We start from the raw sequence: 14,048 nt of genomic DNA, 5'->3' as shown, positions 1-14,048 counted from the left end.
AACTAACAAGCTCCATTGTTATGGTCATCACACTCCTGTTACAGGTCAATAGGCAACAGAGTAATGCTGGAATTTTGTTCAAAATGTATTGTGTTTGAAATGTTCGTTCAGTTTAAGGTGCTCCAGACCATGAAGATTTTCAACCTTAAATCAAAGGAGAAGGATGGAAATGTATTTATTTTTATACAAGTACTTATAGAGCGCTGTCAGTGTTCGCAACGCTTTTACATATATAGGGGTTGATTTACTAAAACTAGAGAGTGCAAAATCTGGTGCAACTCTGCTTAGAAACCAATCAGCTTCCAGGTTTTACTGTCAAAGCTCAACCACTTAAGCCCCGGACCAATTTGCAGCCAAAGGGCCAAGCCCCTTTTTGCGATTCGGCACTGCGCCGCTTTAACTGACAATTGCGCGGTCGCGCGACGTGGCTCCCAAACAAAATTGATGTCCTTTTTTTCCCACAAATAGAGTTTTCTTTTGGTGGTATTTGATCACCTCTGTGGTTTTTATTTTTTGCGCTATAAACAAAAATAGAGCAACAATTTTGAAAACAATTCAATATTTTTTACTTTTTGCTATAATAAATATCCCCCAAAAATATATAAAAAAAACATTTTTTTCCTCAGTTTAGGCCGATACGTATTCTTCTACATATTTTTGGTAAAAAAAATCACAATTAGCGATTATTGATTGGTTTGCGCAAAAGTTATAGCGTTTACAATAGCATTTTTATTAATATTTTATTTTTTTACTAGTAATAGCTGCAATCAGCGATTTTTATTGTGACTACGACATTATGGCGGACACATCGGACATTTTTGACACATTTTTGGGACCATTGTCATTTATACAGCAATCAGTGCTATTTAAATGCACTGATTCCTGTGTAAATGACACTGGCAGTGAAGGAGTTAACCACTAGGGGGCAGTGTAGGTGTTATGTATGACGTTATGTGTTTTTTTTTTTATTGTAGGCAGGCGTGGCCTGGCATGTGACGTCACTGATCGTCTTTTCCTATAAAAGGGAAGAGACGATCGGTGACAGCCACAGTAGGAAGCACGGGGAGAGGTTTGTTTACACAGACCTCTCCGCGTTCTTCAGCTCTGTGACCCGATCGCGGGACACCAGCGGCTACCAGGTCCACTGGTCAGGCGTGCGCCACCGGCAGCATGCTCCCGACCCACGGCTGGGCACTTAAAGAGCAACGTACAGGTACGTGCTTGTGCCCAGCCGTGCCATTCTGCTGACGTATATCGGCGTGAGGCGGTCCTTAAGTGGTTAAAGGGGTTGTAAAGGTTCGTGTTTTTTCACCTTAAGGAATAGGATGCATTAAGGTGAAAAAACATCTGACAATACCGCCCCCCCCCCAGCCCCCCTGTTTTACTTACCTGAGCCCGTTCACCTGCTGCGCTCGCCCCGCAATGTCCTCTTCGCCGCTCAGCCTGGCCGTTGATTGGCTAGACTGGATGGATTGAAAGCAGCGCAGCCATTGGCTCGTGCTGCTGTTAATCACATCCAATGACGCTGTGCACCAGGGCGGGCCGAGTGATATATTGAGCGGCTTTAGCCGCCAGCCGTATCACGGAAGCGCGCCCGCAAGAACTTACCACCATGTGAGAGAGCTTGCATGAAGGTGGTTAGTTCTTGCAGGGAGGAGCTGAGATAGCCTCTGAGGGACCCCAGAAGACCAGGATTCGGGGCCACTCTGTGCAAAACAAGCTGCACAGTTGAGGTAAGTATAACATGTTTGTTATTTTAAAAAAAATAAAAAATTGTCTTTACAACCCCTTTAATTGAACAAACTGAAGTTAGAAGCTGATTGGCTGCCGTGCACGGCTGCACCATATTTTGCACCAGTTTTAGTAAATCAACCCCTATATTGTAAGTTCACATCGGTCCCTGTACTCGAGGACAATCTAAGGCCCCTAACTCACAATCATACACACACATACTAGGACCAGTTTAGACAAGCAAAATAACCTACCAGCATGTCTTTGGAGTGTGGGAGGAAACCGGAGTACCCGGAGGAAACCCATGCAGGCACAGGGAGAACATGCAAACTCCAGACCTTTGTGGTGCTAGGATTTTTTTTCCTGTGTTTCTTATCAGAAAACTGTGACTGTGGGTTCTTATTGTGAAAATTCATATGCACTGGAGTGCAATACGGAAGTATAACTTTATTTGACGAGATTTTTGTTTTTGGAAAGGACAGCGCTCTCAGTAATGCATGCGCGCGGGAGATTTCTTCCCGGCAGGGTCCGTCGTCTGCCGGGCTTTCAGCCGGGAATCCCCTGTGCGCATGCGCCGCTGCAGTCAGCGGCGCATTGCGAGGGGAATATCTCCTAAACTGTACAGGTTTAGGAGATATCTTTTTTTACCTACAGGTAAGCCTTATTATAGGCTTTCCTGTAGGTAAAAGTCCCAAAAAGGACTATACAACCACTTTAAGCGCTGTGTAAACTGTTGGCGCTATATAAATCCTGTATAATAATAATAATGTGTACAGTTCTATGTACTCTGTAAAATGCTTTGCAGTATGTGGGTGTTGTATGTACAGAAAATTTGATAAATTATATTTTTTTAAAGTGTGATTAGTAAATGTTTCTAGTGCAGGATTTAAGAAGTAAGCTGATTTATAAAAGGTAGTCTCTGATTCTCAGTAGCACATAGTGAATAGTTTCGATCAGTATACTCTCATGTTTGCACAAGGCCAAAGTTCTTGCAGGTTGCTGGTTCATGCGAGGCTGCACGTAGTCCCTGTGCTGATCATGGAAGGGCAGACAGACACATTCTGTATTTAAAGGTACACACAAAATTGAAAATTAAGCCATTCCCATACTTCCCAACATTTTGAGATGGGGATGAGGGACACCTACCAGCAAATGTATGTAGGCATAGGACACCCCACCCCCGCCACACCCCCTTAAAGGAGAATTAACCCCCCCCCCAAAAAAGGTTAATTAAATCCACAAGTGCTTTTTTTTTACCACTACTATGCCTTTATATTGATAGATTAGATAGATATAGATTTACCCCCTTCCTGACCAGAGCACTTTTTGCGATTTGGCACTGCATCGCTATAACTGACAATTGCGCGGTCGTGCGACGTGTCACGTGGCTCCCAAACAAAATTGATGTCCTTTTTTTGCCACAAATAGAGCGTTCTTTTGGTGGTATTTGATCACCCCTGCGGTTTTTATTTTTTGCGCTATAAACAAAAAAATAGCAACAATTTTGAAAAAAACACATTATTTTTTTACTTTTTGCTATAATAAATATCCCCCAAAAATATATTAAAAAAGTTTTATTTCCTCAGTTTAGGCCGATACGTATTCTTTTACATATTTTTGGTAAAAAAAAAAAATCGCAATAAGCGTTTATTGATTGGATTGCGTAAAAGTTATAGCATCTACAAAATAGGGGATACTTTTATGGCATTTTTATTAATATTTTTTTTTTTTTTACTATTCATGGCGGCAATCAGCGATTTTTATCATGACTGCGACATTATGGCGGACACATCGGGCAATTTTGACACATTTTTGGGGCCATTGGCATTAATACAGCGATCAGTGCTTTAAAATTGCATTGATTACTGTAAAAATGTCACTGGTAGTGAAGGGGTTAACCACTAGGGGGCAGTGTAGGGGTTAAGTGTGTCCTAAGGGAGTGTTTCTAACTGATTGGGGGATGGGCTTGTGTGACGTGGACACTGATCGCTGCTCCCGATGACAGGGAGCAGACGATCAATGTCCTGTTATTAGGCATTAGTTACATCGGCTTGTTGAGGGTGTTTGTAGCTAGAGTTCACTAAGCCACTCCACTAAGGTAATGCATGGTGGCCCTGTATATATTATGGTCAGGACAAGTAGGATGCATAAAAAATAATAATTTATAGTATTAATAGTAAATAAGTAATATGGCTTATGCTACAGGGGGAGCTCTAGAATTATTTTCAAATGTTTTACAAGGTGTTCTTTCCTGCTTTTCTGAAAAAAAAGCTTATACTACAGTGGAGGAAATAATTATTTGATCCTCTGCAGATTTTTTAAGTTAGCCAACTTACAAAGAAATGAATTTTTATCATAGGTGTATTTTAAATGAAAGAGAAAGAATATCAACCAAAAATCCAGAAAAAACACACGATACAAATGTTATAAACTGAGTTGCAGTTCAGTGAGTAAAAGAAGTATTTTATCCCCAAGCAAAACATGACTTAGTACTTAGTGGAGAAACTCTTGTTGGCAAGCACAGAGGTCAGATGTTTCTTGTAGTTGATGACCAGGTTTGCACACATATTAGGAGGGATTTTGGTCTATTCTTCTTTAAAGATCTTCTCTAAATCCTTAAAGTTTCTTAAGCAACACAAAGTTTCAGCTCCTTCTATTTCTATAGGATTAAGGTCTGGAGATTGGCTAGGCCACGGCAAGACCTTAATGTGCTTCTTCTTGAGCCACTCCTTTGTTGCCTTGGCTGTATGTTTTGGGTCATTGTCATGCTGAAATACCCATCCATGACCCATCTTCAGTGTTCTGGCTGAGGGAAGAAGGTTCTCATCCAGGATTTTATAATACATGGCCCTATTCATTGGCCCCTCAATGCGTCAAAGTCGGTCTGTATCTTTAGGAGAGAAACAGCCCCAAAGCATAATGTTTCCACCTCCGTGCTTGACTGTAGGGACTGTAGGGTCATAGTCAGCATTTTTATTTCTCCAAACATGGCGAGTCGAGTTAATGCCAAAGAGCTCAATTTTTGTCTCATCTGACCACAGCACTTTCTCACAATCCTTTAGATGTTCATTGGCAAACTTCAGATGGGGCTGTAGATATGCCTTTTTGAGAAGGGGGACCTTGCGGGCACTGCAGGATTTCAATCCATGGTGGTGTATTGTGTTACCAATGGTTTGTTTGATGACTGTGGTCCCAACTGCCTTGAGATCATTCACAAGCTCATCCCGTGTAGTTCTGGGCTGATCTGTCACTTTTTTCATGATCATCCTCACCCCATGAGTCAAAATCTTGCATGGAGCTCCAGATCGAGGGCGAATGATGGTTATTTTGTATTTCTTTCATTTGCAAATAATCGATCAAATAGTTGTCTCCTTCTCACTAAGCACCTTGCTGATAGTCTTGGAGCCCATTCCAGCCTTGTGCTGGTCTAAAATCTTGTCTCTGACGTCCTTTGACAGCCAGGGCTCGAGTCTTGCGTGGGAACGGCGTCCCTGCACTTTTTTTACAGCAGGAACGCCATTCCCTTGCAGGAATAGAGCCGCCAGAGCCGAATGTCGAAATGCAGGCCGAGTAGTGCAGGAAGCGCCTGTCTGTAGTAAGTTTTCTCTCATGTCACTCAGTACTGTTCGCTCCCCGGCGGCCCCTCCTCTCTTCTCGTCTATCCCAGATGATGTCACAAGCCAATGGGGATAGATGAGAAGAGAGGATGTGCCCCATGTCCTGTGCCCTAATGTGCTATGTGCCCCATGCCCTGTGCCCTAATGTGCCCCATGCCCTGTGCCCTAATGTGCCCCATGCCCTGATGTGCTATGTGCCCCATGCCCTGATGTGCTATGTGCCCCATAATGTGCCCTGATGTGCCCCATAATGTGCCCCATGCCCTGATGTGCTATGTGCCCCATGCCCTGATATGCTTTGTGCCCTGATGTGCCATGTAGACTGATGTGCCCCATGCCCTTATGTGCCCTGATGTGCTATGTGCCCCATAATGTGCCCTGATGTGCCCCATAATGTGCCCTGAAGTGCAATGTGCCCCGTGCTCTGATGTACCATGTGGCCTGATGTGCCCCATGACCTGAGGTGCCCTGTGCCCTGATGTGCCCCGGTGTCCTATTTTTTTTTTTGGTGGGGGAGTGGATCTAGGGTGGGAGTTCCCACACCTTTTTCCCCAGGACTTGACACCCTGAATGGAAGAAAGATTCTGTGGCTAGTTGTCGTTAAGAGCACCTTCTTAAATTGACAGGACTAATCTGTGTACCACATTAGCACATACACCTATGATAACAGTTATAGATCCTTCTTTTCTTTGTAAGTGGGTAAACTTACAAAATCTGCAGGGGGTTAAATAATTATTTTCCTCACTGTATATTGGGTTAAAAAATGTTGACTAAAGCTTACACACACATAAATGAGTCATAACAGGACCTTCCGCCCTCCATTAACTGCCCTAATTTTCTTTTTAAATGTTGAAGTTTTGAAAGGATGGGAGCGCCACACCAGACTTTTTAAAAGATTTTATTTTGTAACATCCATCGCGTCTCGGAGGCTCAGCACTTCCCCATCAGGGCTAAAAACAGGATGATGAAATAGGCACTTGGATGGGAAAGGCCTTTCCATACTGTTTTTAGCCCTGATGGGGGGAGAAGGGTGCCGAGCCCCCAAAACATTTTGGCTGTTACAAAATATAAATCTTTTAAAAAGTCTGTACAAGCTGGTGTGGCGCTTCCATCCGTTCAAAACTTCAACAATCTCCTGCGGGGGTCCAGCAACACCTCACAGTTGCTGGTGAGCAGCCTCTAGGACCACAAGCCACCCATCCTGTTAAAACCTATCCACATAAGGTTCGGCGCTCCTACATCACAAATCTCTTTTTAAACGGGCAAACCAAATTTCATTCAGAAACAGAGAGTCTGAAAGCAGACAGTTTCTGTTCTCTGTCTGCTTAGAAAACCCCTTATACTGTGTGTATCTTGTGCCATGGGAGCACCCTATACTGAAGCTGAAATCTGGGCTGAATTAATATTGTCTGTATATGAGAATTACCTGAATCTCGCTGTCTTTTTGTGAATTTCTTCTAGATCTTTGCTGAAAAAAAAGCATTAAGCAACTCCTGTACTTTTCCGTTGGGCAGGAGTTTCCTGTAATAAAGACCAGTCACTGCTGCTCTCTTTTCTTATGCTGGGTGATCGGTCTTATCTCTGCCCCTCCTGTCGTTTTCTGCAGGCAGTCTGCTTGGCCTCTCCCTCATCCCCTCCTCCAGTAATAACATTACTGCTACTTAAAAGGCATTCGGGGAATCGTTGCACACAAAGTGGATTTATATGCTTCCTGGCTATTGAGGAATATAATTAAAGGCTCATTCAGACCACCATGTATGCGCATTGCATTATAGTATGTTGTGTTTTCTTTAATGCTTTGACTCGCATTTTACATGCGTTGTGTTTGGCTTTTTAAAATGTTTTTGCTTTGTTTGCCTTACAGTGTGTTGGATTTATTGTGTGCATTTGAACACGTGGCTGAAAAAAAGTAGTCCATGCTGTAATTCTTTTCAGTGCGGGGCAAATGCACTGGTGTGAACTGCTTTAATAGGAAACCATTATTTTTGGTTGCCATGCGTTGGCAATGCGCTCATAAACACACCCAGGGAATCTGATATGAATGAACCCTAAATTAAATTTTTGGTGCCTGGAGTTCTGCTTCAAATGTTTATTTGTACACCAAAGAATTGATAGTATAAATTAGTAGATTTCCCTTAATTTTTAGGAAGGTGCACAGATCTAATTAACCATTTATTTTCTGTTTTACACTAGGTATCACTCCAATGCTGCAGCTGATCCGTCACATTACTCAGGATCCTACTGATGACACAAAATGTTATCTTATCTTTGCTAATCAGGTAATAGAAAACTTCTTCCATCTTAAAACTTGCCCATACATCCATATAAAGGTCCTTCTCCACCTTCTCTGTGATCATCATTGAGCTTGTGACAGTTCGAGGCTCTGTCACGGTGTGAGATTAAGAGCGGGATGTAAAGATGGCACAGGGATCTCAAAATTTCAAGTTTTGTAATCCTAGATTGGGGCCTGAACTTCAAGGTCCCAAAATGTACAGGGTGGGATGGAACCTTTAATCCCGCGTCCGGACTTTGTTGGGTGCTTGCAACCTGTGTCTGTGCACATGTGTGCAGGGTCGAAATATTCAATGGTCTGGTGAGAGCTCAGGACAGCCAGCCAGGAAGGGTGACAACTTGAGAGACAAAACCCTATGTTGGGGGCACTTATTGGCCATAGGTCTGGCCAAGTCGGGACAGCTATGCGGGTCCAGAGAGTCTGAGGTGACTATCGAGTCAACAGAGGGGGCCGAAGGGAGTCTGATTTCCCACAATGTGTGAGAGAAACAATGGCGCTGGGAGAACCCTATCTGGGGGCCTGAAGTGGGCCCATACAGCAAGGTGATGTGACAAGAAAAAGGCTTGGTGAGCCTGAAGAACTCATGGTCTGGGAGACCAGTTCTAAGAGCAGCATTGCTGCTGAAGTGTAGCCAGGTGGGCTAGCCTTTTTCAGTTTTTGATATTAAAGAACCAGCCTGTCAACTTTACTGTAGTGTGAGCTTTTATTTCTTACTTGTTAACTTTGCTTTGCCTTTTCAAAAAAAAGTGGGCAGCCTTTAAAAAATACAATTCAGACTGATGTGATCTCACAAACCCATCTACCACAAGAGCGTAATCACCCCATATCACAGCCTATAAAATTGTTTGATGCGTGTATCTTCACATGTGTGTCTCTTTTGCAGATATACACTATACAGGCATACTCCACTTTTAAGTACACAATGGGGTGTATTTACTAAAGCTGGAAAGTGTAAAATCAGGCTCACTTCTGCATATAAACCAATGAGCTTCCAGGTTTTATTATCAAAGCTTAATTGAACAAGCTGGGGTTAGAAGCTCATTGGGTTTTATGCAGAAGTGAGCCTGAATTTGCACTGTATGCCTGTATTGGGACACCTGCCTTTACATGCTCATAAACGTTAATGGCATTCCAGTCTTAGTCCGTAGGGTTCAATATCGAGTTGGCCCACCCTTTGCAGCTATAACAGCTTCAGCTCTTCTGGGAAGGCTGTCCACAAGGTTTAGGAGTGTGTCTATGGGAATGTTTGACCATTCTTTCAGAAGTGCATTTGTGAGGTCAGGCACTGATGTTGGACGAGAAGTCCTGGCTCGCAGTCTCCGCTCTAATTCATCCCAAAGGTGTTCAATCGGGTTGAGGTCGGGGCTCTGTGCAGGTCAGTCAAGCTCCTCCACGCCAATGTTCCCTTCCGCCGCCGCTCCACCCAGGTCTCCCATCCCATCAGGAGACCCGACCGACCAGCGGACATGTCCACCGGCTGTCTGGAGGCTCAAGCAAAGCCGGAATTGGCTTTGATCGGGTCTCCGATGTAGTAACGACGTCACTTCCTGCTTACTAGGCTGCAAACGGTGGCAATTTAAAAAAAAATCCACAGCATTAAAAAACGCTGATTTTGGCTTTTTGAATACTTTGAAGTGCAGAAGAGGGGTTTGGGGTCTTCCACTGTGCAGTGTGTGGGGCTGTGTAAATCACAGTATTGGATGAGCAGAATGAAAAAAATTTTGGCCAGGTAAATAGATCACACAAATGTATATTATCTTTGTATTTAGCTGTCTACCTGTTGATGTCCTTATGTCATTTACCGGTGTTTACCTGTAGACTGAAGAGGACATTCTGTTGCGTGCAGAACTGGAGGCTGCAGCCAAGAGTCACCCGGATCAGTTTAAGCTGTGGTACACTCTGGACCGGACTCCTCAAGGTAAGACCAAGGAGGGTTATTTCATCAAAAATGGACATGCTGTGATGATTTTCAAGGATCAAGTGGATCTTTTGAAGCACTAGTCTACATGTTTTGTAACAATCCTGGTCCATTGGACCACCTAGTTCTTCTCTCCTCTTGTGATGGTGGCAAGTATCGCAGGTAGGCCACAGAAATACATTGGGGGCTCGTCTGATTTATTTATTTTTGATTGTGGCAAATAAAAATTAATTAGACTTGTCAAACCAACTAGGTACTCCCATCCTCCAATGTCATGCATCAGTTAAACAGTTTAACCACTTCGCGCCCGCTCTATAGCCAAAAGAAGGCTACAGAGCTAACTACCGAGAGGTCATCCCTGGACATCCTGCTGTTTATTTCCCCAATGCGCCTGCCGTTTAGCACTCGATCAGCCTGTCCAATAAGCGGTGATCCCATATGTAAACATATGAGATCATCTCTCATCGCCGGCTCCCCTCCTCACACAGAGACAGCGTTTGAGGAGGGAGAGCTTCCATGCTGCAGCATCAGTGACAGTAAGCACACACACAGTAAAACACACACACTGTCCATGCCATGTGTCCCCAGTGCCACCTATGAATGCCACCTGTCATCTGTCCCCAGTACCACCTGTCCCCAGTGCCACCTATCCGTGCCACCTGTCCTCAGTGCCACGTGCCACCTGTCTCCAGTGCGACCCGTCCCTAGTGCCATGTGTCCCCAGTGCCATCTGTCATCAGTGCCACGTATTAATGCCATCTGTCATCAGTGTCACATCAGTGTCACGTGCCATCTGTGCCACATATCAGTGCCATCTGCCATCCTTGTCCTGGTGCTCCAGGGCCTTCAAAAGTGTAATAGGTAGTCAACAATTTAGATGTGTAATGTATGCTCCTAGAACACGTGACGGCGCTCCCTGCATGTTGGGTCTCTCTAAGTGGCCAGGCTGTGAAAAAGTCCCACGCATGTGGTATTGTAATACTCGGGAGGAGTAGCAGAATGTATTTTGGGGCATTATTTGTGGTATACACATGCCATGTGAGAGAAATAACCTATTACAATGACAATTTTGTGGGGAAAAAATAAAAAACAAAAGAATCTTCATTTTGCAAAGAATTGTGGGAAAAAATGACAACACCAAAAACCTCACCATTCCTCTTACTAAATACCTTGGAATGTCTACTTTCCAATAAGGGGTCATTTGGGGGGTATTTGTACTTTCATGGCTTGTTCGGGTCACAAGAAATTAGATAGGCCACCAGTACATCAGATGTGATCATTTTTTTTATGATTTGCACCACAGCTTGTGGACTCTCTAACTTTCACAAAGACCAAATAATATCCACTAATTTGGGTTATTTTTACCAAAGACATGTAGTATAAATTATGGCCAAAATTTATGAAGAAAAATTAATAATTTGCATCATTTTATCACAGAAACAAAATTTTTGTTTTTTTCATTTATAGCGAAAAAAATAAAAACCCCAGAGGTGATCAAATACCACCAAAAGAAAGCTCTATTTGTGGGAAAAAAAGGACAAAAAATTCATTTGGGTACAGTGTTGCATGACTGAGTAATTGTCATTCAAAATGCGAGAGCACCGAAAGCTGAAAATTGATCTGGGCAGGAGGGGTGTTTAAGTGCCCAGTAGGCAAGTGGTAAATGGGTGATAGAGAGCTGCCTTGCTGTTAAACCTTTGAATTACTCTTCAATCTAGAGTCCAGCTTTGTCTGAATTACTTATTTCTTTGGGCCGCATATACGGTATGGTAGTTGACAAACTATGTTCATGTTCAAAAAGTATTATATATGATTTTTCTTTCTTCAGGCTGGAAGTACGGCTCTGGCTTTGTCACGGCAGATATGATTAAGAAGCACTTGCCTTCTCCTTCTGATAACCCACTTGTGCTAATGTGTGGACCCCCTCCCATGATCCAGTTTGCCTGTCAGGACAACCTGACCAAGCTTGGCTACCCTGAAGACAGAAGGTTCGCCTACTAAAAACTCAACAAACCACGACTGGTGCTACTGTGCCAAACAACCGAATGCTGGCAACTGAGAATACTAAATATACCTCAAATTTGGCAGATAGCCACATGTTGACCTAAGGCCAACTCCATCCAAAGCTGATAGTTTCTTCTCCCAAAAAGCCAGATTAAAGAGGTCACCTTGTCATGGTGGAATGACCCAGTTATTTATTGAATGTTACAGAATTTTCAGGAAAGTGTTAGCTTTGTAACAGCTGCAACAGTTGATTGAAACTGGGAATTCTTATGGTGGTATCTCACCAACGACATCTTAAAAAAAAAAGATGGTATGTAATTCAACTTGCCAGTAATCATGCAAAATGAAAATAACAGTTTTTGGTTGGAGTTGTCCTTTAAAACATATGCAGTAAACTTCATTGGTACTGTAATTTAGGCTTGCATTGTTGCAATAGATTATGATCTATGGGTATTGCACGTACAGACACAATTTCTCCCAATAGAGGATTCCCTTAACAATCAGGTGATTTAAATCAGAAAGATAAAGAAGCTCAAGAGCGGAGTACTCTATATTATGGGGTTGATCAGGTTGGACCAGTTCATAAGCAAAATAGGGATCTGCATTTTCCATGGAGATCACATTGAAACAGATTGAGGTTGATTTACTAAAACTGAAGAGTGTAAAATCTGGTGTAGCTGTGCATGGTAACCAATCAGCTTCTAACTTCAGCTTGTTCAATTAAGCTTTGACAAAAAAAAAAAAAAAAAAATGGAAGCTGATTGGTTTCTGTGCACAGCTGCACCAGATTTTTCACTCTCCAGTTTTAGTAAATCAACCCCATTGTGCTACAAATGACATAAGATCATAGTTTAAAGAAGTCAGGCACAATGCAAAAGTTATTTATTCTTTTTACATTCCACTATTACCAAGAAATCAGCAGTGACTTTGTAGCATTAATCTAGATACTGACACACTGTGAGGGACAACTCAGGAGGTATACTTCAGCTGTATATTTTTAGAAAATCTCTTTACATTTTATACCTGGAAGTGACTAATATAATTCTAAAATGTGAATTTGTTAACATTTTGGTTGATGTCTTTACATCCTAAAGTTTCATTTATTAAACTGTTATTCTGTACCATGAGTGCTGTGTGAGTACATGTCTAGATCAGCTATTTTCAAACAGGGTCCTGTGGAACCCTAGGGTTCCTCCAGAGGTTACTAGGGGTACTTTGAACAGTGGCTAGTTGACCTCCCAAAAGCTTTTTTTTGTCAAGGCTTAATTGAACAAGCTGAAATTAGAAGCGGATTTGCTACCATGCACAGCAACAGATTTTGCACTCTCCAGTTTTAGCAAATAAACCCCTATGTGTCGCAAGTTGCAGTAGTGTGAACCAAGGCTTATAAAGGGCTTAAATGGTCCCAGGAGCCATGGACAGGGCCCCAGCGATAGGACCTTGGCGATCAGGGGGGGCTGTAATGGTTTCTTGCACCAGGGCCCTGAAGGTTCTAGTTGTGCCTTTGAGCCCAGATCCTCCTCTTCTTGCGTTCCTAACCGACACTTCTGGCCCCTGACCAGTGCCCCCACAGCCAGCAGCTGAGCCGCCACTTTGTATGTCCATTCAGACATGGAGCCGCTGTTGGCCCTGCCCCCTCTCCTCATTGGCTCAATGACTTTGATTGACAGCTGTGGGAGCCAATGGTGCTACTCTGCCGTCTCAGCCAATGAGGAGGGAGAGTCCTGGGCAGCCGAGACAGTCCTGCAACATTGCTGGATTGAAGTGGGCTCAGTTAAGAATAAGGGGGTCTGTTGCCCACAGGAGTTTTTTTTTATCTTCATGCAAAGAATGCATGAAGATAAAAAAAAACCTTCTGCCTTTACCACCACTTTAAGTTTTCATTTCTGTCTAGGGGACACACAAAAGAAGATTTACTTACCCAACCCTCCACTCTCAAGGCAGATGGTGTCCTCCCATACTGTGGCAGTAAACTTTTCCTTGGCATCCTCACTTATGATAGAGGGTTGCAGGCCCCGCATTGGTCTTCATGACACCAGAGGACCTTACACAACTAGAGTGCAAGGGAGAAGAGGCTGTGGGGGCTGGGGGCCGGTCTAGCACCCAAATTAGTGTTCCTATTGGACGATTTCTCACATATTACTATTCTGGGGACTACTTGAAATTAGGGGGTTTTTTTTCACTTGGTAATAATGGTCACCAGGTGTAATAGAAGGGGATAATTCGTCCTAACGAGCAGACAGATAGCAATACAACCCTCACAGTTGTTCTAATTACTCTACTCTTTATCCAAAACGGAAAAACTGTTTCTAAAGAATTACATAATTTTTCCCAAAATCTGATTATGCAGGTAAGGGGTGCTTATAGATCAAACCAACTGTGCATTTTGAGTAAAGTTGGATAATGCCCCTGTTATTGGTCTATGTCATTTGTCTACCTCCCAGAGTTTGGCTGAAAAACGTCAAGAGATGGTGTCCCCCATCTT

General features: G+C 43.1%; 1 protein-coding gene across 1 annotated transcript in view; it reads left to right on the top strand.

Moving 5' to 3' along the window:
• The window catches only part of LOC143939048 (NADH-cytochrome b5 reductase 2), a 29,884-nt gene extending 17,200 nt beyond the window's left edge, over positions 1–12,684 (top strand). Inside the window, exons 7-9 of the mRNA XM_077460938.1 lie at positions 7,542–7,627; positions 9,460–9,559; positions 11,388–12,684. Of these exons, the coding sequence (XP_077317064.1) occupies positions 7,542–7,627; positions 9,460–9,559; positions 11,388–11,560 (359 nt within the window). The 3' untranslated portion in view covers positions 11,561–12,684. The remainder of the gene's footprint in view (positions 1–7,541; positions 7,628–9,459; positions 9,560–11,387) is intronic.
• Positions 12,685–14,048: the final 1,364 nt, after the last annotated feature.

This window comes from Lithobates pipiens, unplaced genomic scaffold (assembly GCF_037356315.1).
Source record: "Lithobates pipiens isolate NorthernLeopardFrog02 unplaced genomic scaffold, aLitPip1_a1.2 Scaffold_10, whole genome shotgun sequence".
Lineage (NCBI taxonomy): Eukaryota > Metazoa > Chordata > Amphibia > Anura > Ranidae > Lithobates > Lithobates pipiens.
The sequence above is the reverse complement of the archived record's forward strand: the minus strand, read 5'-3'. Positions and strand labels throughout refer to the sequence as shown.